This window comes from Anomaloglossus baeobatrachus, chromosome 11 (assembly GCF_048569485.1).
Source record: "Anomaloglossus baeobatrachus isolate aAnoBae1 chromosome 11, aAnoBae1.hap1, whole genome shotgun sequence".
NCBI classification, from domain to species: Eukaryota; Metazoa; Chordata; class Amphibia; order Anura; family Aromobatidae; genus Anomaloglossus; species Anomaloglossus baeobatrachus.
Genome location: NC_134363.1, coordinates 31962856 through 31990732, shown reverse-complemented (window position 1 = coordinate 31990732; position 27877 = coordinate 31962856). Strand labels below are relative to the sequence as shown.

General features: G+C 45.1%; 2 protein-coding genes across 2 annotated transcripts in view; one reads left to right on the top strand and one right to left on the bottom strand.

The window, feature by feature from the left end:
- Nucleotides 1-4988, top strand: part of CADM4 (cell adhesion molecule 4) — a 423983-nt gene extending 418995 nt beyond the window's left edge. Inside the window, exon 9 of the mRNA XM_075328501.1 lies at nucleotides 196-4988. Coding sequence (XP_075184616.1) covers nucleotides 196-305 — 110 coding nt within the window. The 3' untranslated portion in view covers nucleotides 306-4988. The remainder of the gene's footprint in view (nucleotides 1-195) is intronic.
- A 5074-nt stretch (nucleotides 4989-10062) lies between these two features.
- Nucleotides 10063-27877, bottom strand: part of LOC142256790 (basal cell adhesion molecule-like) — a 32362-nt gene continuing 14547 nt past the window's right edge. Inside the window, exons 3-8 of the mRNA XM_075328679.1 lie at nucleotides 24828-25029; nucleotides 14555-14697; nucleotides 13153-13318; nucleotides 12910-13051; nucleotides 12545-12650; nucleotides 10063-12435 (exon numbers count right to left, since the gene is read on the bottom strand). Of these exons, the coding sequence (XP_075184794.1) occupies nucleotides 12557-12650; nucleotides 12910-13051; nucleotides 13153-13318; nucleotides 14555-14697; nucleotides 24828-25029 (747 nt within the window). The 3' untranslated portion in view covers nucleotides 10063-12435; nucleotides 12545-12556. The remainder of the gene's footprint in view (nucleotides 12436-12544; nucleotides 12651-12909; nucleotides 13052-13152; nucleotides 13319-14554; nucleotides 14698-24827; nucleotides 25030-27877) is intronic.

Sequence of the window (27877 nt, the reverse complement as noted above, 5' to 3'; positions counted from 1 at the left end):
CCGGTCTTTGGTCTCTCCCTCTCCCCCCCCGGTCTTTGGTCTCTCCCTCTCTCCCCCCCCCCGGTCTTTGGTCTTTCCCTCTCCCCCCGGTCTTTGGTCTTTCCTTCTGCCCCATCTTACGCCCCTAGACATCTGACTACAAGTATCACCTGAGCCTTTCACCCATCCTAACTTCAGTGTGTGGCTCTCTCTTAGGCTCATACCTGACTCATGAAGCCAGCGGACTGGACGAGCACGGAGAAGCCCGAGAAGCATTTCTAAACGGAGGAGAAAACCACAAGAGGAAGGAGGAGTTTTTTATTTAAAAAAAAGAAAATAAGAAGAAAAAGAAAAAAAAGACACAGATGATAAAAAAAAAATCCCAACACAGTATTAATAACCTGAATCTTTTTTATTTTACCTTACCTATGGAGGGCGGGCCGCGGGGTAGTGGGAACGGATAGAGGCGCCATAAAGGAGAAAGTTGCCAGGGGATCGGCCACTTTTGGAGGGAGTGGGGTGGGAGGGAGGGGGCCATTTGCGATTTTTAGAGGACTGACCTTGATGTATGAAAGACCAAACCCTGCGACCGTCCCAAAAAACGGGAAGAACGATAAGATTTTTTTTTTGGTTGGATATTTACGAAGATAGGGAAGGGTTACAAAAAAAAAGAGGGGAGCCTGCACGTTCATACGCACATACCTTGACCCATCGCCAAAATTCACCTCTAAATTTTTCCGACTTTGCTGCCTGGAATGGTGAAGAAGCGGCAGCATGGAAGATGGGTAGGACGGGCGCCGGCTGATTTGTGCCAGCGCAGGCTTGGTATTAGGAGCGTGACGATGGGCTAATCACCGTAATTAGGGAGAAATCAGTGCGGCTCAGCGAGGAGGGGTGAAGTTACAGGAGTAATTCAAGGAACTGAAGTATAGGTACTCGTCACTCGTACCCACCGAGCCACCCGATTACAGCACAGGCGGGTGTGAGGAAATATAATGTCCCTATATAAGACAAGACTAACACCCCAAAAATGTAATTGGAGGAGCGTAATGCCATCGTTTTGTGTATGCAGCTTCTACGAAGAGCCATGGTTTGGTTGTAACCATGTAACCTCTTGTGTAAGTGAAGCAAAACCTGACCAGACTAGTCTAGCAAATCCTGACCAGACTAGTCTATGCTAGCAAATCCTGACCAGACTAGTCTATGCTAGCAAAGCCTGACCAGACTAGTCTATGCTAGCAAAGCCTGGCCAGACTAGTCTAGTCTCGCAAAGCCTGACCAGGCTAGTCTAGTCTAGCAAAGTGTGGCCAGACTAGCCTAGCAAGGCGTGGCCAGACTAGCCTAGCAAGGCGTGGCCAGACTACCCTAGCAAGGCGTGGCCAGACTAGCCTAGCAAAGCGTGGCCACACTAGCCGCCTAGCAAGGCGTGGCCACACTAGCCGCCTAGCAAGGCGTGGCCACACTAGCCGCCTAGCAAGGCGTGGCCACACTAGCCGCCTAGCAAGGCGTGGCCACACTAGCCGCCTAGCAAGGCGTGGCCACACTAGCCGCCTAGCAAGGCGTGGCCACACTAGCCGCCTAGCAAGGCGTGGCCACACTAGCCGCCAAGCAAGGCGTGGCCACACTAGCCGCCAAGCAAGGCGTGGCCACACTAGCCGCCTAGCAAGGCGTGGCCACACTAGCCGCCTAGCAAGGCGTGGCCACACTAGCCGCCTAGCAAGGCGTGGCCAGACTAGCCGCCTAGCAAGGCGTGGCCAGACTAGTCTTGTAGTCTGCAACCAGATAGACGCATTGGACCACATAGGAGATGTATACACAAAACTGTATGACAATTTTTAATCATTAGAATTCTCAAATTTACCTGCATTTTTTTTAAGCTTGGACTTAGGTTTTCTTTCTGATGCCCAATTGTTTATCAGAGTCCTGTAAGGCATCTTTAGTACAGAAGATATATCTACAGCTACTACCAGTTGTTGTAGTGGTAAAAAAAAGTCTTCTTAATTTCTTAAACAGCGCCCCCCTTGCCTGTAGGATGTGTGTGGTACTGCAGCTCATCCTTATTGAAGTAAATGGTGCAAGCTGCAATACCAAACACAACCTGAGGATAAAGGGGGCTCTGTCTATAGGGGGAAAAAAACATTTTCGGTGCTAGCTACTTAAATAACCGAAGAGACTTCTGGGAAATTATTTATCCAGAAAATGTTGACAGTATAATATAGATGAGCCATTTACCCTCACTGCTCTATGGTTGCCGCATCCGTGACCGTATAGAAAAGATGGTTATCAAAATCTCAGCCCAGGGCCGCTCGGATTGTTTTATTAAATGCTTTTGTTATTTTCTGAGATTTTTGGGCGGCGGGTGCGGAGAGAAGACTTAAACCTCATCAGAGCCTTGGAGACCTGACTGCCCCCGTCCACTGCTGATCTTCCTCCTAGATGGAAATAGTATAGCGCTGTTTTTTCACTCCTCCATTACACAAAACAAGGCAAAAAACCCCGGTTTCTGTGAGCAGATTTTGCTGTGGCACGAGAGTGCATCCAAACCACAGCAAGCAGCGACAATAATATTCTTTAAAAGGGGTCTACCACTCACCATATTTTTTTATCTGGTGTAAACGCCGCTGTTCTCCTGAATCCGGCGATGTTTTTCTTTTGTTTCTACGCCTCTCCGTTCCGGAGATATAGTCATTTTTTCACTGCATAAAAATCTAGTCTATTCAGCCATGTGGGGGTGGTCTTCAAGAACACACCCACAAGAGTTGTGGAAACCACCCCTTTGGCCAACAAGACCAGTTTTTTCATACAAAGAAGAAGAGGCCATATCTCTGGAACGGAGAGGCGCAGGAAGAAAAGAAAAACTGTTCCGGATTCAAGAGAACAGCGGCATTTACACCAGGTAAAACGTTTCTTAACGGGAGCAACAAGTAAATTGGATATCATCATACAGACTGCCATGATATCGCCCCCTTGTGACTGCAGAGGGTAATGTGCATATAGAATATAGGCCTGAAAATTTAAAGGGATTTTCCAGAATTAGAAAATGGAAATTAATTTTTCAAAAAAAGTGTAGACTTGTAGTACCACACACAACCTGTGGGCAGGTGTGGAGCTGTTTTTGCTAGGAAATAGTCAACATTTTCACATTCACTCTCTAAAAGTAGACCAAATAAAGGGAGTGCACTTTTCTTTTTAATATTTATTGGGAATATATAGTCAGAGTGGAATTTGTCACGGGGGCTGCATAGTTTTGGCATTATATTTTTTTTGTATTGAGACAGGAAAGTGCATTATATAATTAGCTCTGGGCCTAATCATGGCAGATGACATAAAATTTCCCAAAGATAGTCATTCTTATAGACTTTGTACAAATGTTTAGTTTATAGTAGTTACATAGGTTGAAAAAAAGACCTAGGTCCATCTAGTTCACCCTTCCGCCACCGATTTATACATTTTGTTCTTCTCCATTTACATTCAAGTTGACCTTAAAGGGTTTTTCCCCATTTTCAAAGATGGGCATTATTGGATAGAGTTCGTAAAGACAAGCACTTTTGCAATTTACTGCTTTAAAAAATTTCCAACCGTTCTTGAGATATTAACATTTTTCTTTTGTTTACATTGGTTGCCTAGGAGACCGACCACTGCTGTTGTCTGTTTTTGTAATTGTTTGTCTTAAATTGGCAGGGATTAGAAGATAATGGCACGCTACAGCCGCAAACCAGTGCTTGCAAGGTTAATGAAAAAAAAGCTTTTGAGCACTGATCATGTTCTGCAGTCTATCAGCGGTGGTCGGTCTCCAAGGCAACAAGCTGTAAACAAAACAAAAAAACTTAATATCTCAAGAACGGCTGAAAATTTTAATACAAAGTAAATGACAAAATTGCTTGGATTTACAAGACGTGTCCGATGATGCCTATTTTATAAAAATGAAACTAACCCTTTAAGAATCTTGCAGTGCATCATGGGAGCATAAATAGGTTAGCAGTTGTTTCTAAGGGCACACTGATTTTGTTTTCTTACAATTTGGGATGTAAGTGGAGAAATAAAACAATATATCAAAATTGATATAAAAGAAGTAAAATTTTATCAAAAATAAAGATCCATTGTTTAAAGGGTATGTGCGTATGAAGGGGAGGGGGCCAGTTCAATTTGGCCCACCCCTCCTTTCTAAAAGGGGGTGTTATCCTTATTTTATTCAAGAGTGGGGGGGAGGACATGGTGGGATGACGTGGGGTGCCACATTGACTTTAGCTATGGACTCCCCCCCTAAGTATACTGTAGAGCATGGCTTCCCATTGGTTGGAGTCAAGTAGGTGGAGCTACTCCTAATCGGGGGTTGGAATGACAAAGCGGGGGACGTCTAATCGGAGTCTGGTCCCAACACCTGTAGAATCCCTGATATTTATGAGACGGTTGGGAGCCAATGAACTGCTTTCTTTCACCACTTCCTGTTTGGACAGGAAGTGACTGACCGGGCTGTGTATATTGTCTGTTTCTTTTTCACAGGCGGGAGGGCGGGGATTTTTTTTTGTTTTTGTTTTTTCTCAGTGCCGTGTGATATATATTTTTTTTTAGATTTTTTTTTTTTATTTGACCCCCACTGTCTCTTCTTGTCGTTTCTCGTTAACTGTAAAACCTTTAAAAAAAAAAAGCCATGAACCTAGGGGAAATTAATATATAAATATATATATGTAAATAAAACTATAGTCGAATTCTGGAGGGCGGGGACAGAAGGTGCCGCCATGACGTGAAAAAAAAAAAAGAGAACACACCCACTTGACGTGTACCGTGCCATCTTTTTATTTTTTTTAGCCTATCGCTTTAACTCTTTTGCTGTCGGTAGAGTCATCCCCCCCCACCCCCAAAAAACACTCGTTCAGCAAAAGGGCTAATTGCTTGTCCAATAACCGGCCTAAAAGCCATATACTTTTAACAGCACAATGTCCTGTTCCACAGATCGAGCGGCCACAGCAGCACAGAGGGAAAACCGCCCCCCCCCCCCACCTCCCGCCCATCACATGGTGGAGGCGGTAAACCCAGAGGGGCCATCCTATTTTTTTTCCCTTATCTGTGTAGATGGCCCCTTTGGTCCTAACTACCCCAAAAAGCTGCTTGTCGTTTCGGAAATGTGGGTTCTGGTTTGGTCGTGGAGGGAGAGAGGCAGAGGGGCTGTATATTGTTCCTGTTCCGTTCCGTGGGGGCGGGGACTAGTAGAGTTAAGCAGGGGAGGGGCTTTGTGTATTTTTTTTTTTCTTTCCCTCTTGTATTTACCCCTCTTTCCTCTCTCCACCACTCTTTTGGTCCCCTCCATCATCCTCCTGTCATCTTACAGACTGTCCGGAGCACCAATTTTGTACACAATGTACCAAAAATAAAAAAAAATAAAAAAAATAAAAATATATATAGAAAAAAAAAACAAAACAACTGATTAAGAAGCGGACAGATTAAAAAAAAACTAATAAGAAAACCGTAAAAAAAAAAATAAAAAAATAAAGTTCATGTTTAGTTATTTTCTTGTGTTATGGCTTTTTTTTTTGGAGGGGGCTACGGGATGAAATGTGAAAAGAAAAAAATTGGGGGTTCAGGGGTTAAGAAAAAGTTGACGTCTTCCACACATGTCCGCAGGTTGTGTGCAGTATTGCAGCTCAGTCTGATGGACTTAATGGGACAGGACTGCAATACCAGACATGACCTGTGCACAGTGGTGGCGCTGTTTCTTATCATGAACGACCAGTTTAAGATTAATATTTGTGGATTATCAGATATAATACAATAACATCTGATAATCCAAAAAGTTTGACAATTTTTTTGGGGGGGGGCGCGAGAATCCATCCGGTATCAGTGGTGCCGGATTAAGAATATTTTTACTGTAATTTCCTTTTATAGAGGTTTTCTGCAGTTATCTATGTAATAATCTGAGGATTTTGCATTTTAAGACACCGTTCACACGGAATTTTTTTTCAAGGTGGTTAAAAATAACGAATTTTTCAAGTGGAAACTGCTTTGCAAAATGCTATTTTTTCAGGGAGTTTTTTGAGAAGTTTTTTATTTCCTGGAGCCTTTTTTTAGCGTAAAAATACTGTGCAGAATTTTTCGGAGCGGAAACCTCCAAATACTCCCCAAAAATGTAAGAGTTTTTGCCCTGAAAACTGAGGAAAAGAATCCTTTTGATAATATTTTAACGTTAAAGGATTTTTTTTTGCTTAGTTTAGCAAACTAAGTTTTAGCAAAACTTCTTAAGTTTCTGAGGAGTGTTTGAAGGAGGATTTGGACTTTCCATTCCCAAAAACTCATTAAAACCCTCCAAGTGCACAAAGGTTTTCGGAGCGGAAACTCCAAATCCTCCTCCAAACTTAAGAGTTTTTGTCCCGAAAAATAAGCAAAAAAAAATGCGTTTGTGTTTGAATTTTTTTGATAATCTCTCTCCGTTTTCAGGGCAAAAATCCTTCTGTTTTTGAGGAGTTCTGGGAGGATCATTTGGAGTTTCCTTTCCAAAATACTCAACACACAATCTTTTTCCTGAGTTTTTCCGTGTGCAAATAGTGTGCTGAGTTTTTCAGAGCCGATACTCCAAATCATCCTCCCAACACTCCTCAAAAACAAAGCAAAAAGATTCCATTTGCAAAGTGAATCTTTTCGATAATTAACACAGGAATTTTTTTTGCTTAGTTTTCGGGGCAAAAACTTATGTTTTTTGAGGAGTATTTAGGAGGATTTGGAGTTTCCGCTCCCAAAAACTCCTTGAAACTCTCCATCTGCACAAAGATTTTCGGAGTGGAAACGCCAAACCCTCCTCCAAACACTCCTCAAAAACTTAAGAGGTTTTGCCCCAAAACTAAGCAAAATAATTCCTGTGTTCGTGTTAGAATATTATCAAAAAGATTCACTCAACAAAAGATATTTTTTCGGTTTTCAGGGCAAAAACACTTTAGGTTTTTGAGGAGGATTTGGAGTTTTCGCTCTGAAAAACTCAGTACACTATTTGCACACTGAATCTTTTTGCTGGGTTTATCGGAGCGGAAACTCCAAATCCTCCTCCAAACACTCCTCAAAAACCTAAGCGTTTTTGCCCTGAGAACGGAGCAAAAAGATTCCTTTTTCAGAGTGAATCTTTTTGATAATATTCTAACATGAACACATTCTGGAAAAGGAATCCTTTTGCTCAGTTTTAGGTGCAAAAACTTGCATTTTTGAGGAGTGTTTGGAGGAGGATTTGGAGTTTCCGCTCCGAAAACTCCTTGAAACTCTCCATGTGCACAAATTCTTTTGGAGTGAAAACTCCAAATCCTCCTCAAAAACATAATAGTTTTTGCCCTGAAAACTAAGCAAAAAAATTCCTGTGTTCGTGTTAGAATATTATCAAAAAGATTCACTCTGCAAAAGGAATCTTTTTGCCGAGTGTTTAGAGGAACTCAGCACACTAAATTTTTTTTGCACACGGAATCTTTTTACTGAGTTTTTCGGTGTGCAAAAAAATTTAGTGTGCTGAGTTTTTTGGAGAGGAAACTCCAAATCCTCCTCCAAACACTCCTCAAAAACTAAAGAATTTGTTTGCTTAGTTTTTGGGGCAAAATCTCTTAAGTTTTTGAGGAGTGTTTGGGGGAGGATTTGGCGTTTCCACACTGAAAAACTCAGGAAAAGATTCCGTGTGCAAATAGTGTGCTCAGTTTTTCGGAGTGGTAACTCCAAATCCTCGCCCAAACACTCCTCAAAAACTTAAGAGATTTCGCCCCAAAAACTAAGCAAAAAAATTCTTTAGTTTTTGAGGAGTGTTTGAAGGAGGATTTGGAGTTTCCACACCTTGTAACTTTCCATGTGCACAAAGTTTTTCTGAGTTTTTAGGAGTGGAAACTCCAAATACTCCTCAAAAACATACGTTTTTGCCCTGAAAACTAAGCAAAAAAATTTCCTGTGTTCGTGTTAGAATATTATCAAAAATGTTCACTCTGCGAAAGGAATCTTTTTGCGGAGTGTTGGGAGGAGGATTTGGAGTTTCCACTCTGAAAAACTCAGCAAAACGATTGTGTGCAAATGGTGTCCTGAGTTTTTCAGAGCAGAAACTATGGGTGTTTAGTCTTCAAAAACTTTGCACATTGAATCTTTTTGCGGAGTTTTTCGGAGCAGAAACTTCAAATCCTCCTCAAAAACGTAAGAGTTTTTGCCCTGAAAAACTGAGTAAAAAGATTCCTTTTGTAAAGTGAATCCTTTTTCAGAGTGTGTTTATGATCATGTATTATCAAAAAGAATCTTTTTACTTAGTTTTTGTGGCAAAAACTCTTAGGTTTTTGAGGATTGTTTGTAGGAGGATTTGGAGTTTACACTCCGAAAAACTCAGCAAAAATATTCAAAGTTTTTGAAGACTTTTCTGGTTGACCATACGGTTGGACGATGCCCGTTTGGTACCATTGTGGAGAGTTTATTTTCTACAATCCTATGAATGATATCCGGTGAGGGTAAATCCTCGGTCTGTGGAATGTGGTCACACCCAAGTCATGTTACTACAGATGTGATCCGGTATCTCAGCCCCAGGGGTACATGGGCCCTGCCAAGTTAGAGTTTACCGCCAGTAATTACAAATCTACAGCCCAGGTATCGCTCCTTGTATATCAATTAATACTGGGATCCTAGAGGGGTTGAGGAGCTGCGAGACCACCAGAGAGGAGTAAATAACTACATACAGATTTATACAGCCACCACTAGAGGGAGCTCACTACATACAGATTTATACAGCCACCACTAGAGGGAGCTCACTACATACAGATTTATACAGCCACCACTAGAGGGAGCTCACTACATACAGATTTATACAGCCACCACTAGAGGGAGCTCACTACATACAGATTTATACAGCCACCACTAGAGGGAGCTCACTACATACAGATTTATACAGCCACCACTAGAGGGAGCTCACTACATACAGATTTATACAGCCACCACTAGAGGGAGCGCACTACATACAGATTTATACAGCCACCACTAGAGGGAGCTCACTACATACAGATTTATACAGCCACCACTAGAGGGAGCTCACTACATACAGATTTATACAGTCACCACTAGAGGGAGCTCACTACATACAGATTTATACAGCCACCACTAGAGGGAGCTCATTACATACAGATTATACAGCCACCACTAGAGGGAGCTCACTACAAATTTATACAGCCACCACTAGAGGGAGCTCACTACAGATTTATACAGCCACCACTAGAAGGGAGCGCACTACAGATTTATACAGCCACCACTAGAGGGAGCTCACTACATACAGATTTATACAGCCACCACTAGAGGGAGCTCACAACATACAGATTTATACAGCCACCACTAGAGGGAGATCACTACATACAGATTTATACAGTCACCACTAGAGGGAGCTCACTACATACAGATTTATACAGTCACCACTAGAGGGAGCTCACTACATACAGATTTATACAGACACCACTAGAGGGAGCTCACTACATACAGATTTATACAGCCACCACTAGAGGGAGATCACTACATACAGATTTATACAGACACCACTAGAGGGAGCTCACTACATACAGATTTATACAGCCACCACTAGAGGGAGCTCACTACATACAGATTTATACAGACACCACTAGAGGGAGCTCACTACATACAGATTTATACAGTCACCACTAGAGGGAGATCATTACATACAGATTTATACAGACACCACTAGAGGGAGCTCACTACATACAGATTTATACAGTCACCACTAGAGGGAGCTCACTACATACAGATTTATACAGCCACCACTAGAGGGAGATCACTACATACAGATTTATACAGACACCACTAGAGGGAGATCACTACATACAGATTTATACAGACACCACTAGAGGGAGCTCACTACATACAGATGATACACAGGTGATTCTGGCTCCTGTCCAGGGGCCCGTTGGACCGTGTATTTTGAAATATTCCTTTAAGTCAGTCTGGATAATGAAAAGTTGAGATAACTTTGGAAAACTTCACTTTTTAAAGTTTCCCGCCCCCCCCCCTCTGAAAGAGCGGGGCTGACGGTGCTGTTTACCTGCCTCCAGGCCGCTTCTGTAGAACACAAAAAAAGCCGTCAAATTCCAAATGTAAAAGGATTTTTATTAGGAAACCGCTGCACACGTATGAGACATTGATCTGTAGACGCGGTAAGAAGATACAGCCTGAAAAGTAAAATCGATAGCATAGCGGCGGTGGCGGTGTGCGCTGGAGGAGGATCACCCTGCAGCCTCACAATATCCCCGCACACACCTGCAGCCTGCCAGTCTGACGGCCGCTGTGATACTACAACTCCCAGCATGTCCAGACCGTGCTTCCCATAGATGATTTATCCCCGGGCTCCTCTTCCCATTCGAGCCCGGATTCATCTAGTCTTCCCCCCCCCCCCAAATTCTGGCGTTAAACTGCTGTAAAAGTTGCATAACAATTAAAGTTTTCCAAGTTTTGGTGGTTTTTATTTTTGGTCTCACCCCCTGCTGTTAAACGCTTCCAGGCTATGGGTGTTCTTGGATTTATTTTTGGTTCCACTCCCTGCAGTGAAAACGCACTCCCTTTTTAAAAGCTTCCAGGCTATGAGGTTTGGTGGTTTTTACTTTTGGTTCCACCCCCTGCTGTTAAATCCCACCCACTTCTCAAAAGCTTCCAGGCTATGGGTTCTAGCTGTTTTATTTTCTTTTTGGTCTCACCCCCTGCTGTTAAAAGCTTCCAGGCTATGGGGTTCGGTGGTTTTTATTTTTGGTCCCACCCCCTGCTTTTAAATCCCACCCACTTTTCAAAAGCTTCAAGGCTATGGGTTCTGGCTGTTTTTATTTTTGGTCCCACCCCCTGTGGGGAAAACCCACTCACTTTTTAAAAGCTTCCAGGCTATGGGGGTTTGATGCTTTTTTTTTTAGTTCCGCCCCTGCAGTGAAAACCCACCCATTTTTCAAAAGCTTCCAGGCTATGGGTTCTAACTGTTTTTATTTTTGGTTCCGCCCCTGCAGTGAAAACCCACCCATTTTTCAAAAGCTTCCAGGCTATGGGTTCTAACTGTTTTTATTTTTGGTACCACCCCTGCAGTGAAAACCCACTCACTTTTTAAAAGCTTTCAGGCTATGGGGTTTGATGGTTTTTACTTTTGGTCCCACCCATTTTTCAAAAGCTTCCAGACTATGGGTTCTGGCTGTTGTGTTTTCTTTTTGGTCCCACCCCTGCTGTTAAAAGCTTTCAGGCTATGGGTGTTCTTGGTTTTTATTTTTGGTTCCACCCCCTGCAGTGAAAGCTGACTCACTTTTTAAAAGCTTCCAGGCTATGGGGTCTAGCTTTTTTTTCTCACCCCCTGCTGTTAAAAGCTTACAGGCTATGGGGTTGGATGCTTTTTATTTTTGGTTCCACCCCCTGCTGTTAAAACCCACCCACTTTTTCAAAAGCTTCCAGGCTATGGTGGGCATCATAATTGTGAGTGGCTTAGATTATCACAGTCTCTGGGCCTTAAAGGGACGGATTGTCTTCTTTGGTCACTGCCTTTGATCCAGTATAATCATAGATTGATCCGGGGTGTTACATTTCTCTGCACTGCCCCCGGAGGACATGTGAAGTATTACATGGTGCCTCCTGAAATCTTATGTGCACATTACAAGTCTGATCCTCCAACGTGAAAGTCCCGCTCTATATGCCCAGTCAGAATATTTGGACATAAAAAAAGGACACCCCCCCCCTTCCTACCTTCACCCCCCCACCCCCATATGTGCCAAAATAGCCATTTATCTGAAGGGAACGGCCAGCATTCACAAGCATAAGGCTTATAAAATCTTTGCTACCATGTTCTAAAAAGCTGCAAAGCTGAATGGCTAAAGCTGTGTTACGTGTCCTCCTCCACCATACTTTACACTGCAGGTTAGCCAAAGCACAGGCTTAAAGGTAACCCATATTCCTTTACAAAAATACAGTATATATATAAAAAAACCTCTTCCCTGTGGCATGTGGAGCTTTACCGATCGGTGCCACCTCCTTACCCCATCACTTTAAGGGTGGCACATATGCATCATCGAATGTGAGGCATCATCCTCGTGAGTCATCACCCATTGTTAGAGGATGGGCCAAATTGCTCCAAACATATAAGGGGGTGGAAGGTGCCACATGCCCCGCTACTTAACTCAATAAGAAACCAGTCTTAACTCTTTGGTTGCAATCTTAGGCGACAGTAATCACTGGTGCAATAAATTTACACTGATTAGCGGTAATTTAACCGTACGGCGCAAAGCTCAGATTATTTTTACCCTGATTTGTAAGATTAGAACCGCAAGAATTTTTTTTTTTTTTAACAAATTCCACTTCTTAATGTTCCTCGAAGATCCCTCCACCGGTATTGGAAAAAGGCACAGAAGAAAGCCGGGCGCTTGGTACGGACGTGGTGTGGACGGGGGGGGGGGGGGGGGGGGCACTGTCCGGCTGAAGCGGAGAAGACGGCGGGTCCTGGAAGACGGGAGGAATAATCAAGGATTAGAGAATAGCACAATGGAAGGCGGTAAAGGGGAGAAAGAGAAAAGGAACAAGGCTGTGTTCAGACCGCGCAGATACTCACCTGCTGCGCCAATCACATGACCAGAGGCTGCGTGTCCGAGGCGGTGCTACTGGCCACAGACTGGAGGCTGCCTTTATATATGGGGGCCCTCTTCTCATCATCCACCCTGCAACACAAGGGGAAGGTCACTTACTGTGAGATCATCATGTACCAGCAGAATAGTGAGTGCAGCTCTGGAGTATAATACAGGAGGTAACTCAGGATCAGTAATGTGTGTACACAGTGACTGCACCAGCAGAATAGTGAGTGCAGCTCTGGAGTATAATACAGGAGGTAACTCAGGATCAGTAATGTATGTACACAGTGACTGCACCTGCAGAATAGTGAGTGCAGCTCTGGAGTATGTGAATAATACTGAGACTTACAGGCTGATCTGGGGTTTCTTCATCTGACGTCTGCGGTAACGGATGAGGATGGTGAGGAGTGTAAACAGCAGGACGGTGAGCATCACCCCCGGGATGGCGATATACAGGAGGATGTCTCCGAAGTTCAGGCCATATACAGCATCTGCAGAAATCAGACCAAAAGATGAAACCAAGCTATCGTCCATTAACACACTGAAGACCCCCCCTTTGTTTTTGACTGCGACCCCGTTTTCTGCCTTGTACCTCGCACTTGCTCCACGCTCTTCTTCGTAACCCGCAGCTCGAAAGATCGCGTCTTCACCAGGCTGCTCATGTCCGGGTGGCGGGCCTGGCACACGTACCGCCCTTCAGACTCCTCCTGCACGTTTTTGAGGATGAGGGTGTCAGAAGGCAAAATCCAGTCACTGGCCTGAGGAGAGGACGGAGAACACGGTGAGCGAGATACAAGCATGTCTACTGGAAAGAGAACCGTCACGATGGCACTGCCAAGCAGTAAGATTTAATCCGGGGGGGATTTCTATGGTCAGGAGCTTACAGCAGCAGCGGCTCCTCGTGGGGGAATTTCTATGGACAGGAGCTTACAACAGCAGCGGCTCCTCGTGGCGGGATTTCTATGGACAGGAGCTTACAACAGCAGCAGCTCCTCGTGGCGGGATTTCTATGGACAGGAGCTTACAACAGCAGCGGCTCCTCGTGGCGGGATTTCTATGGACAGGAGCTTACAACAGCAGCAGCTCCTCGTGGCGGGATTTCTATGGACAGGAGCTTACAACAGCAGCGGCTCCTCGTGGCGGGATTTCTATGGACAGGAGCTTACAACAGCAGCGGCTCCTCGTGGCGGGATTTCTATGGACAGGAGCTTACAACAGCAGCGGCTCCTCGTGGCGGGATTTCTATGGACAGGAGCTTACAACAGCAGCGGCTCCTCGTGGCGGGATTTCTATGGACAGGAGCTTACAACAGCAGCAGCTCCTCGTGGCGGGATTTCTATGGACAGGAGCTTACAACAGCAGCGGCTCCTCGTGGCGGGATTTCTATGGACAGGAGCTTACAACAGCAGCAGCTCCTCGTGGCGGGATTTCTATGGACTGGAGCTTACAGCAGCAGCGGCACTTCGTGGGGGGATTTCTATGGGCAGGAACTTACAGCAGCGGCGGCTCCTCGTGGGGGGATTTCTATGGGCAGGAACTTACAGCAGCGGCTCTTCGTGGGGGGGGGGATTTCTATGGACAGGAGCTTACAGCAGCGGCTCTTTCTGGGGGGATTTCTATAGACAGGAGCTTACAGCAGCAGCGGCTCTTTCTGGGGGGATTTTTATGGACAGGAGCTTACAGCAGCAGCGGCTCTTTCTGGGGGGGATTTCTATGGACAGGAGCTTACAGCAGCAGCGGCACTTCGTGGGGGATTTCTATGGACAGGAGCTTACAGCAGCAGCGGCTCTTTCTGGGGGGATTTCTATGGACAGGAGCTTACAGCAGCAGCGGCACTTCGTGGGGGATTTCTATGGACAGGAGCTTACAGCAGCAGCGGCTCCTCATGGGGGGATTTCTATGGACAGGAGCTTACAGCAGCAGCGGTTCCTGTGATATTACATACGTTTCGCCATCACCTGAAGAATGTTTCTATACAAGCGATCGTCGCTCACCTCTTGGCTCCACTCATACATGGGTTCCTGCGAGGCGGAGGCCGTGCATTTCACCTCCACCGTGGAGCCTTCCTCCACCCACATGATATCAGGCACATAGCCGTACCAGGAGTTAACCCTCTGCAGGTAGATGTTCTGCAAATCTGGAAGAAAACAGACGGATAATTAGGTTATTTCTGCTGCCCAACAGCGGTGGTCGGTCTCCAAGGCAACAAGCCATAAATTACAAAACTGCTTATTTTTATCATCTAATATATAAGCATGAGTATAGCCCTTTAAATAATTTAATTAATGGATTGGCTTTTTTAATTTCTCTCCGTGTGATTTGGCAAAAGGAAAGATTTAACTTTAATTTTTAAAATTTTATTTTACTCTTTTTATTCAGCTCACAGCCACCACTAGAGGGAGCTCACTACATACAGATTTATACAGCCACCACTAGAGGGAGCTCACTATATACAGATTTATACAGCCACCACTAGAGGGAGCTCACTACATACAGATTTATACAGCCACCACTAGAGGGAGCTCACTACATACAGATTTATACAGCCACCACTAGAGGGAGCTCACTACATACAGATTTATACAGCCACCACTAGAGGGAGCTCACTACATACAGATTTATACAGCCACCACTAGAGGGAGCTCACTACATACAGATTTATACAGCCACCACTAGAGGGAGCTCACTACATACAGATTTATACAGCCACCACTAGAGGGAGCTCACTACATACAGATTTATACAGCCACCACTAGAGGGAGCTCACTACATACAGATTTATACAGCCACCACTAGAGGGAGCTCACTACATACAGATTTATACAGCCACCACTAGAGGGAGCTCACTACATACAGATTTATACAGCCACCACTAGAGGGAGCTCACTACATACAGATTTATACAGCCACCACTAGAGGGAGCTCACTACATACAGATTTATACAGCCACCACTAGAGGGAGCTCACTACATACAGATTTATACAGCCACCACTAGAGGGAGCTCACTACATACAGATTTATACAGCCACCACTAGAGGGAGCTCACTACATACAGATTTATACAGCCACCACTAGAGGGAGCTCACTACATACAGATTTATACAGCCACCACTAGAGGGAGCTCACTACATACAGATTTATACAGCCACCACTAGAGGGAGCTCACTACATACAGATTTATACAGCCACCACTAGAGGGAGCTCACTACATACAGATTTATACAGCCACCACTAGAGGGAGCTCACTACATACAGATTTATACAGCCACCACTAGAGGGAGCTCACTACATACAGATTTATACAGCCACCACTAGAGGGAGCTCACTACATACAGATTTATACAGCCACCACTAGAGGGAGCTCACTACATACAGATTTATACAGCCACCACTAGAGGGAGCTCACTACATACAGATTTATACAGCCACCACTAGAGGGAGCTCACTGCATACAGATTTATACAGCCACCACTAGAGGGAGCTCACTGCATACAGATTTATACAGCCACCACTAGAGGGAGCTCACTGCATACAGATTTATACAGCCACCACTAGAGGGAGCTCACTGCATACAGATTTATACAGCCACCACTAGAGGGAGCTCACTGCATACAGATTTATACAGCCACCACTAGAGGGAGCTCACTGCATACAGATTTATACAGCCACCACTAGAGGGAGCCCACTGCATACAGATTTATACAGCCACCACTAGAGGGAGCCCACTGCATACAGATTTATACAGCCACCACTAGAGGGAGCTCACTGCATACAGATTTATACAGCCACCACTAGAGGGAGCTCACTGCATACAGATTTATACAGCCACCACTAGAGGGAGCTCTCTACATACAGATTTATACACTCACCACTAGAGGGAGCTCACTACATACAGATTTATACAGCCACCACTAGAGGGAGATCACTGCATACAGATTTATACAGCCACCACTAGAGGGAGCTCACTGCATACAGATTTATACAGCCACCACTAGAGGGAGCTCACTGCATACAGATTTATACAGCCACCACTAGAGGGAGCTCACTGCATACAGATTTATACAGCCACCACTAGAGGGAGCTCTCTACATACAGATTTATACAGCCACCACTAGAGGGAGCTCACTACATACAGATTTATACAGCCACCACTAGAGGGAGCTCACTACATACAGATTTATACAGCCACCACTAGAGGGAGCTCACTGCATACAGATTTATACAGCTACCACTAGAGGGAGCTCACTACATACAGATTTATACAGCCACCTCTAGAGGGAGCTCACTACATACAGATTTATACAGCCACCACTAGAGGGAGCTCACTACATACAGATTTATACAGCCACCACTAGAGGGAGCTCACTACATACAGATTTATACACTCACCACTAGAGGGAGCTCACTGCATACAGATTATACAACCACCACTAGAGGGAGCTCACTACATACAGATTTATACAGCCACCACTAGAGGGAGCTCACTACATACAGATTTATACAGCCACCACTAGAGGGAGCTCACTACATACAGATTTATACAGCCACCACTAGGGGGAGCTCACTACATACAGATTTATACAGCCACCACTAGAGGGAGCTCACTACATACAGATTTATACAGCCACCACTAGAGGGAGCTCACTGCATACAGATTTATACAGCCACCACTAGAGGGAGCCCACTGCATACAGATTTATACAGCCACCACTAGAGGGAGCCCACTGCATACAGATTTATACAGCCACCACTAGAGGGAGCTCACTGCATACAGATTTATACAGCCACCACTAGAGGGAGCTCACTGCATACAGATTTATACAGCCACCACTAGAGGGAGCTCTCTACATACAGATTTATACACTCACCACTAGAGGGAGCTCACTACATACAGATTTATACAGCCACCACTAGAGGGAGCTCACTACATACAGATTTATACAGCCACCACTAGAGGGACCTCACTACATACAGATTTATACAGCCACCACTAGGGGGCGCTCACTACATACAGATTTATACAGCCACCACTAGAGAGTGCACTACATACAGATTTATCCAGCCACCACTAGAGGGAGCTCACTACATACAGATGTATACAGCCACCACTAGAGGGAGCTCACTACATACAGATTTATACAGCCACCACTAGAGGGAGCTCACTACATACAGATTTATACAGCCACCACTAGAGGGAGCTCACTACATACAGATTTATACACTCACCACTAGAGGGAGCTCACTGCATACAGATTATACAGCCACCACTAGAGGGAGCTCACTACATACAGATTTATACAGCCACCACTAGAGGGAGCTCACTACATACAGATTTATACAGCCACCACTAGGGGGAGCTCACTACATACAGATTTATACAGTCACCACTAGAGGGAGCTCACTACATACAGATTTATACAGCCACCACTAGAGGGAGCTCACTACATACAGATTTATACAGCCACAACTAGAGGGAGCTCACTACATACAGATTTATACAGCCACCACTAGAGGGAGCTCACTACATACAGATTTATACAGCCACCACTAGAGGGAGCCCACTACATACAGATTTATACAGCCACCACTAGAGCGAGCTCACTACATACAGATTTATACAGTCACCACTAGAGGGAGCTCACTACATACAGATTTATACAGCCACCACTAGAGGGAGCACACTACATACAGATTTATACAGCCACCACTAGAGGGAACTGACTACATACAGATTTATACAGCCACCACTAGAGGGAGCTCACTGCATACAGATTTATACAGTCACCACTAGAGGGAGCTCATTACATACAGATTTATACAGCCACCACTAGAGGGAGCTCATTACATACAGATTTATACAGCCACCACTAGAGGGAGCTCACTACATACAGATTTATACAGCCACCACTAGAGGGAGCTCACTACATACAGATTTATACAGCCACCACTAGAGGGAGCTCACTACATACAGATTTATACAGCCACCACTAGAGGGAGCTCACTACATACAGATTTATACAGCCACCACTAGAGGGAGCTCACTACATACAGATTTATACAGCCACCACTAGAGGGAGCTCACTACATACAGATTATACAGCCACCACTAGAGGGAGCTCACTACATACAGATTTATACAGCCACCACTAGAGGGAGCTCACTACATACAGATTTATACAGCCACCACTAGAGGGAGCTCACTACATACAGATTTATACAGCCACCACTAGAGGGAGCTCACTACATACAGATTTATACAGCCACCACTAGAGGGCGCTCACTACATACAGATTTATACAGTCACCACTAGAGGGAGCTCACTACATACAGGTTTATACAGCCACCACTAGAGGGAGCTCACTACATACAGATTTATACAGCCACCACTAGAGGGAGCTCACTACATATAGATTTATACAGCCACCACTAGAGGGAGCTCACTACATACAGATTTATACAGCCACCACTAGAGGGAGCTCACTACATACAGATTTATACAGCTACCACTAGAGGGAGCTCACTACATACAGATTTATACAGCCACCTCTAGAGGGAACTCACTACATACAGATTTATACAGCCACCACTAGAGGGAGCTCACTACATACAGATTTATACAGCCACCACTAGAGGGAGCTCACTGCATACAGATTTATACAGCCACCACTAGAGGGAGCTCACTGCATACAGATTTATACAGCCACCACTAGAGGGAGCTCACTGCATACAGATTATACAGCCACCACTAGAGGGAGCTCACTACATACAGATTTATACAGCCACCACTAGAGGGAGCTCACTACATACAGATTTATACAGCCACCACTAGAGGGAGCTCACTACATACAGATTTATACATCCACCACTAGAGGGAGCTCACTAAATACAGATTTATACAGCCACCACTAGAGGGAGCTCACTACATACAGATTTATACATCCACCACTAGAGGGAGCTCACTATATACAGATTTATACAGCCACCACTAGGGGGAGCTCACTACATACAGATTTATACAGCCACCACTAGAGGGCGCTCACTACATACAGATTTATACAGCCGCCACTAGGGGGAGCTCACTATATACAGATTTATACAGCCGCCACTAGGGGGAGCTCACTACATATAGATTTATACAGCCGCCACTAGAGGGAGCTCACTACATACAGATTTATACAGCCACCACTAGAGGGAGCTCACTACATACAGATTTATACAGCCACCACTAGAGGGCGCTCACTACATACAGATTTATACAGCCGCCACTAGGGGGAGCTCACTATATACAGATTTATACAGCCACCACTAGTGGGAGCCCACTACATACAGATTTATACAGCCACCACTAGAGGGCGCTCACTACATACAGATTTATACAATCACCACTAGAGGGAGCTCACTACATACAGATTTATACAGCCACCACTAGAGGGAGCTCACTACATACAGATTTATACAGCCACCACTAGAGGGAGATCACTACATACAGATTATACAGCCGCCACTAGAGGGAGCTCACTACATACAGATTTATACAGCCACCACTAGAGGGAGCTCACTACATACAGATTTATACAGCCACCACTAGAGGGAGCTCACTACATACAGATTTATACAGCCACCACTAGAGGGCGCTCACTACATACAGATTTATACAGCCGCCACTAGGGGGAGCTCACTATATACAGATTTATACAGCCACCACTAGGGGGAGCTCACTACATACAGATTTATACAGCCACCACTAGAGGGAGCTCACTACATACAGATTTATACAGCCACCACTAGAGGGAGCTCACTACATACAGATTTATACAGCCACCACTAGAGGGAGATCACTACATACAGATTATACAGCCACCACTAGAGGGAGCTCACTACATACAGATTTATACAGACACCACTAAAGGGAGCTCACTACATACAGATTTATACAGCCACCACTAGAGGGAGCTCACTACATACAGATTATACAGCCACCACTAGAGGGAGCTCACTACATACAGATTTATACAGCCACCACTAGAGGGAGCTCACTACATACAGATTTATACAGCCACCACTAGAGGGAGCTCACTACATACAGATTTATACAGCCACCACTAGAGGGAGCTCACTACATACAGATTTATACAGCCACCACTAGAGGGCGCTCACTACATACAGATTTATACAGTCACCACTAGAGGGAGCTCACTACATACAGGTTTATACAGCCACCACTAGAGGGAGCTCACTACATACAGATTTATACAGCCACCACTAGAGGGAGCTCACTACATATAGATTTATACAGCCACCACTAGAGGGAGCTCACTACATACAGATTTATACAGCCACCACTAGAGGGAGCTCACTACATACAGATTTATACAGCTACCACTAGAGGGAGCTCACTACATACAGATTTATACAGCCACCTCTAGAGGGAACTCACTACATACAGATTTATACAGCCACCACTAGAGGGAGCTCACTACATACAGATTTATACAGCCACCACTAGAGGGAGCTCACTACATACAGATTTATACAGCCACCACTAGAGGGAGCTCACTGCATACAGATTTATACAGCCACCACTAGAGGGAGCTCACTGCATACAGATTTATACAGCCACCACTAGAGGGAGCTCACTGCATACAGATTATACAGCCACCACTAGAGGGAGCTCACTACATACAGATTTATACAGCCACCACTAGAGGGAGCTCACTACATACAGATTTATACAGCCACCACTAGAGGGAGCTCACTACATACAGATTTATACATCCACCACTAGAGGGAGCTCACTAAATACAGATTTATACAGCCACCACTAGAGGGAGCTCACTACATACAGATTTATACATCCACCACTAGAGGGAGCTCACTATATACAGATTTATACAGCCACCACTAGGGGGAGCTCACTACATACAGATTTATACAGCCACCACTAGAGGGCGCTCACTACATACAGATTTATACAGCCGCCACTAGGGGGAGCTCACTATATACAGATTTATACAGCCGCCACTAGGGGGAGCTCACTACATATAGATTTATACAGCCGCCACTAGAGGGAGCTCACTACATACAGATTTATACAGCCACCACTAGAGGGAGCTCACTACATACAGATTTATACAGCCACCACTAGAGGGCGCTCACTACATACAGATTTATACAGCCGCCACTAGGGGGAGCTCACTATATACAGATTTATACAGCCACCACTAGTGGGAGCCCACTACATACAGATTTATACAGCCACCACTAGAGGGCGCTCACTACATACAGATTTATACAATCACCACTAGAGGGAGCTCACTACATACAGATTTATACAGCCACCACTAGAGGGAGCTCACTACATACAGATTTATACAGCCACCACTAGAGGGAGCTCACTACATACAGATTATACAGCCGCCACTAGAGGGAGCTCACTACATACAGATTTATACAGCCACCACTAGAGGGAGCTCACTACATACAGATTTATACAGCCACCACTAGAGGGAGCTCACTACATACAGATTTATACAGCCACCACTAGAGGGCGCTCACTACATACAGATTTATACAGCCGCCACTAGGGGGAGCTCACTATATACAGATTTATACAGCCACCACTAGGGGGAGCTCACTACATACAGATTTATACAGCCACCACTAGAGGGAGCTCACTACATACAGATTTATACAGCCACCACTAGAGGGAGCTCACTACATACAGATTTATACAGCCACCACTAGAGGGAGATCACTACATACAGATTATACAGCCACCACTAGAGGGAGCTCACTACATACAGATTTATACAGACACCACTAAAGGGAGCTCACTACATACAGATTTATACAGCCACCACTAGAGGGAGCTCACTACATACAGATTTATACATCCACCACTAGAGGGAGCTCACTACGTACAGATTTATACATCCACCACTAGAGGGAGCTCACTGCATACAGATTTATACAGCCACCACTAGAGGGAGCTCACTGCATACAGATTTATACAGCCGCCACTAGAGGGAGCTCTCTACATACAGATTTATACAGCCACCACTAGAGGGAGCTCACTACATATAGATTTATACAGCCGCCACTAGAGGGAGCTCACTACATACAGATTTATACAGCCACCACTAGAGGGAGCTCACTACATACAGATTTATACAGCCACCACTAGAGGGAGCTCACTACATACAGATTTATACAGCCACCACTAGAGGGAGCTCACTACATACAGATTTATACAGCCACCACTAGAGGGAGCTCACTACATATAGATTTATACAGCCGCCACTAGAGGGAGCACACTACATACAGTCTCCACTTGGGGGCTGTATTCAAGTGAATGAGACTGAACTGCAATACCGGTCAAAGACAAAAGGACAAGGAGGGCGCTAATTTCTTTAAAAAAAAAAGACAATATGTTCCCAGACTAAGGGTATAAATCTGATTAATGAAGTGGCTGAAGAGAAGGCATGACACCGTATGAGAGCCCGGGTTACTGGGCAGGGGTGTAACTACATTGGTGGGGGGCTCACGGGTGGATCTGATAGTGGCAGCTTTGGCTGCGTCCTCCATTGTGTAGTGTACAGACGCGGGCGGCTCCATTTCAATATTTGATGTATCGCCTGCTCTTCTTTGTGGGGTTTGGTGACATTTTGCGATAACCCGCTGGTATTTCTCGCTGCCTCCCGCCGCTTTCATTTGCCGTATTGTTGTGTGGATCACGTTTTTTGGGTTTTCCTTGTGCCCTTTAGATGAAAGATGTGGTCTTGTGATGTTCGGCCTCCCAGGTATTCACAAGCAGCTGAAAAATCAGCCCTGGCAGATACACAAGAGGGACGCCGCTTATCTGCGCTGTCACTGCTGATAACAACATTCACCCCCGAGGGCAGCCGTATATAAGATCAGTAACATCTGAGAACCCATCACCGCTCCTCACACAAAATAAAGAATATCTGCACACTCCATGAAATACCCATTTCTTAGCTTTGTCCCTCAGGTAACTCCTCTTGGAAATCTATCATTATCCGTCCCTCAGGTAACTCCTGAAAATATATAATTATCCGTCCCTCCTCTAGGAAATATATATTTCTAGGGGGAGTAACATGAGGGACAGATGATTATATATTTCCTGGAGGAGTTAGCTGAGGGACAGATAATTATATATTTCCAGGAGGCGTTTTCTGAGGGACGAATAATTATATAATCTGTCCCTCAGTAAACTCCTTCAGTAAATATATAATTATCTGTCCCTCAGAAAATTCTTGGAAATATATAATTACCCGTCCCTCAGGAAACTCCTCCTGGAAATATATATATATATATAATATAATCATCCGTCCCTCAGGAAACTCCTCCTGGAAATATATATATAATATAATCATCTGTCCCTCAGGAAACTCCTCCTGGAAATATATAATTATCCGTCCCTCAGGCAACGCCTCCTGGAAATATAAAATTTATGAAATATAATCATCTGTCCCTCGGGTAACTCCTCCTGGAAATATATAATTATCAGTCCCTAAGGAAACTTTTCCTGAAAAAAAAAATATGATCCCTCCCTCAGGTAACTCCTCATGGAAATATGTAATTATCCGTCCCTCAGGAAACTCCTGGAAATATAATTATCAGTCCCTAAAGAAACTTTTCCTGTAAAAATATAATTATCCGTCCCTCAGGTAACGCCTCCTGGAAATATAAATATAATATAATTATCTGTCCCTTGGGTCACTCCTTGTGGAAATATATAATTATCCATCCCTTAGGTAACTCCTCCTGGAAATATACAACTAAACTGACAACTGGGCACTACCACATCCAAAACTTAATGGGGACAAGTCGCTAACTTGTCAGCAGTGAAAATTAGTTAAAATACCATTCCATTGTGTTATGTCAATTTTTCCAGGAGGACCAACAGAGGCACAAAGCAGAGAATTTGTCAATTCATGAAGAATGAAACTTTTGACTAAAAAACCCCCCAAAACAGACGTATTGTAGGACAGATGGCTCCTGGAGGGGCAGTCAAGTGCCTCCAAAATGCAATTTATTGTCCTAAAAAAGTGTATAATGGCTACAGTGGATAGAAAAGGGCTTGCGATTTTAATGTGGGGGGGGGGGGTCACTCTTAGTCACAGGTGACCTCGTAGTAATAGGGAAAAAAAAAAAAGGAAGCAGCGCCCCCCTTGTTTGCAGGTTGTGAGTGGTATTGCAGCGCTGCCACATTTATTTTCAGAGGATGGAAGTGACCCCGGACTTACAGACCACGTTGATGGTGAGCGGCTCGGACGCTTCTTCCCCGGTCCGGTTGTCGGTGTTGACGCAGCGGTACGGTCCGGTCTGCCACTCGGAGACGTCGCTGAGGTGCATGAGCAGCCGCTCCGAGCTCCGGCTTATGTTAACGCTGAAATACCAACAGCGCAGGTAGCGGGAGGCGTCCAGCCGGAACCAGGTCTTCATCCACTGCGAAAAGTAAGACGCGGATATAACGGCCGAGCGGCAGAATCCGAGACCCCCCGAGCGGCAGATTCAGAGACCCCCCCCGAGCGGCAGATTCAGAGACCCCCCCCGAGCAGCAGAATCAGAGACCCCCCCGAGCAGCAGAATCAGAGACCCCCCCTGAGCGGCAGAATAAGAGACCCCCCCCGAGCGGCAGAATCAGAGACCCCCCCCGAGCAGCAGAATCAGAGACCCCCCCCGAGCAGCAGAATCAGAGACCCCCCCCGAGCAGCAGAATAAGAGACCCCCCCCGAGCGGCAGAATCAGAGACCCCTGGAGCCCTAAGCAGATTCAGAGACCCCCCCCCGAGCGGCAGAATCAGAGACCCCCCCCCCCGAGCGGCAGAATCAGAGACCCCCCCCCCGAGCGGAAGAATCAGAGACCCCCCCGAGCGGCAGAATCAGAGACCCCCCCCCCCCCCCCGAGCGGCAGAATCAGAGACCCCCCCCCGAGCGGCAGAATCAGAGACCCCCCCCCGAGCGGCAGAATCAGAGACCCCCCCCCCGAGCGGCAGAATCAGAGACCCCCCCCCCGAGCGGCAGAATCAGAGACCCCTGGAGCCCTAAGCAGAATTACAAGAAAACACTGGAATTACATATGTGATCAGGAGGGCACAGTGTGTGAATGGCCTTAAAAAACAGATCAGCGCCTTCACCCTCCTCCTGACAGCAAGAAGACGGCCACGGCCCCTGTAAGGAGGAGCTCAGAGCCCCCCGCAGCCCACACTGGCTTCATTTTAATCAACAAAATTAATGCGTCCCATTGAGAGAAACAGAACAAGAAAGTCTCCGCTCTACAACATCATGTATCCAGGGCACACACATTACTGATCCTGAGCTACCTCCTGTATTATACTCCAGAGCTGCACTCACTATTCTGCTGGTGCAGTCACTGTGTACATACATTACATTACTGATCCTGAGTTACCTCCAGTATTATACTCCAGAGCTGCACTCACTATTCTGCTGGTGCAGTCACTGTGTACATACATTACATTACTGATCCTGAGTTACCTCCAGTATTATACTCCAGAGCTGCACTCACTATTCTGCTGGTGCAGTCACCGTGTACATGCATTACATTACTGATCCTGAGTTACCTCCTGTATTATACTCCAGAGCTGCACTCACTATTCTGCTGGTGCAGTCACTGTGTACATACATTACATTACTGATCCTGAGTTACCTCCTGTATTAGGCTGTGTTCACACACTGCGTTTTTTACCTGCGTTTTGGGTCCGTTTTGGGTCCGTTTTGGGTCCGTTTTTGCTGCAGAAATTTCTTGAGAAATTCTTGTAACCTTTCTGCAGACATTCCCCAGCAAAACCTATGGCAAAAAAAATTAGCTGTGCACACACTGCGTTTTTTTCTTAAGAAAATTCTTTCAGTAGATTTTCTTAAGAAAAAGAATGAGCATGTCACTTCTTTTCTGCAGCTAACTGCGTTTTTTGCCATAGATAATTGGCACAATAACGCAGGGAGCAACCAGCGGTAAAAACGGACCTAAAACGGACCTAAAACGGACCTAAAACGGACCTAAAACGGACCTAAAACGCAGGTGCGTTTTTGGTGCGTTTTTTAACACAGGTGCACTCTTAAGAAATTTCTTAAGAAATTTCTTAAGAAAAATCATTTTTCTAGTGTGAACATAGCCTTATACTCCAGAGCTGCACTCACTATTCTGCTGGTGCAGTCACTGTGTACATACATTACATTACTGATCCTGAGTTACCTCCTGTATTATACTCCAGAGCTGCACTCACTATTCTGCTGGTGCAGTCACTATGTATATACATTACTTACCTAAAACAATGAAGGGGTTAAGGATTAGTCAGAAGGAGTTAATGATAATGGAAAATAACCGATGCTGCAGTAATGTCACCAGACCGGTTTTCATTCCTGTTACAATGTTGTTGGAGGAGGCGCAGTATAAACACCGCACTTCAGAGCAGAGATCTCCACAGCCCTCAGTGTGTACACAAGGTTATTCCACCAATACTGGAGCCTGTGAGGAGCAGTATGGCCGCCACCGCAGCTCCGGGGTCAGACAGAGGAGGGCGGGCAGCAGCCTGATACAAGGGACTGTACATGCCTAATACAGGAGGTAACTCAGGATCAGTAATGTATGTACACAGTGACTGCACCAGCAGAATAGTGAGTGCAGCTCTGGAGTATAATACAGGAGGTAACTCAGGATCAGTAATGTAATGTATGTACACAGTGACTCCACCAGCAGAATAGTGAGTGCAGCTCTGGAGTATAATACAGGAGGTAACTCAGGATCAGTAATGTAATGTATGTACACAGTGACTGCACCAGCAGAATAGTGAGTGCAGCTCTGGAGTATAATACAGGAGGTAACTCAGGATCAGTAATGTAATGTATGTACACAGTGACTGCACCAGCAGAATAGTGAGTGCAGCTCTGGAGTATAATACAGGAGGTAACTCAGGATCAGTAATGTATGTACACAGTGACTGCACCAGCAGAATAGTGAGTGCAGCTCTGGAGTATAATACAGGAGGTAACTCAGGATCAGTAATGTAATGTATGTACACAGTGACTGCACCAGCAGAATAGTGAGTGCAGCTCTGGAGTATAATACAGGAGGTAACTCAGGATCAGTAATGTAATGTATGTACACAGTGACTGCACCAGCAGAATAGTGAGTGCAGCTCTGGAGTATAATACAGGAGGTAACTCAGGATCAGTAATGCAATGTATGTACACAGTGACTGCACCAGCAGAATAGTGAGTGCAGCTCTGGAGTATAATACAGGAGGTAACTCAGGACCAGTAATGTAATGTGTGTA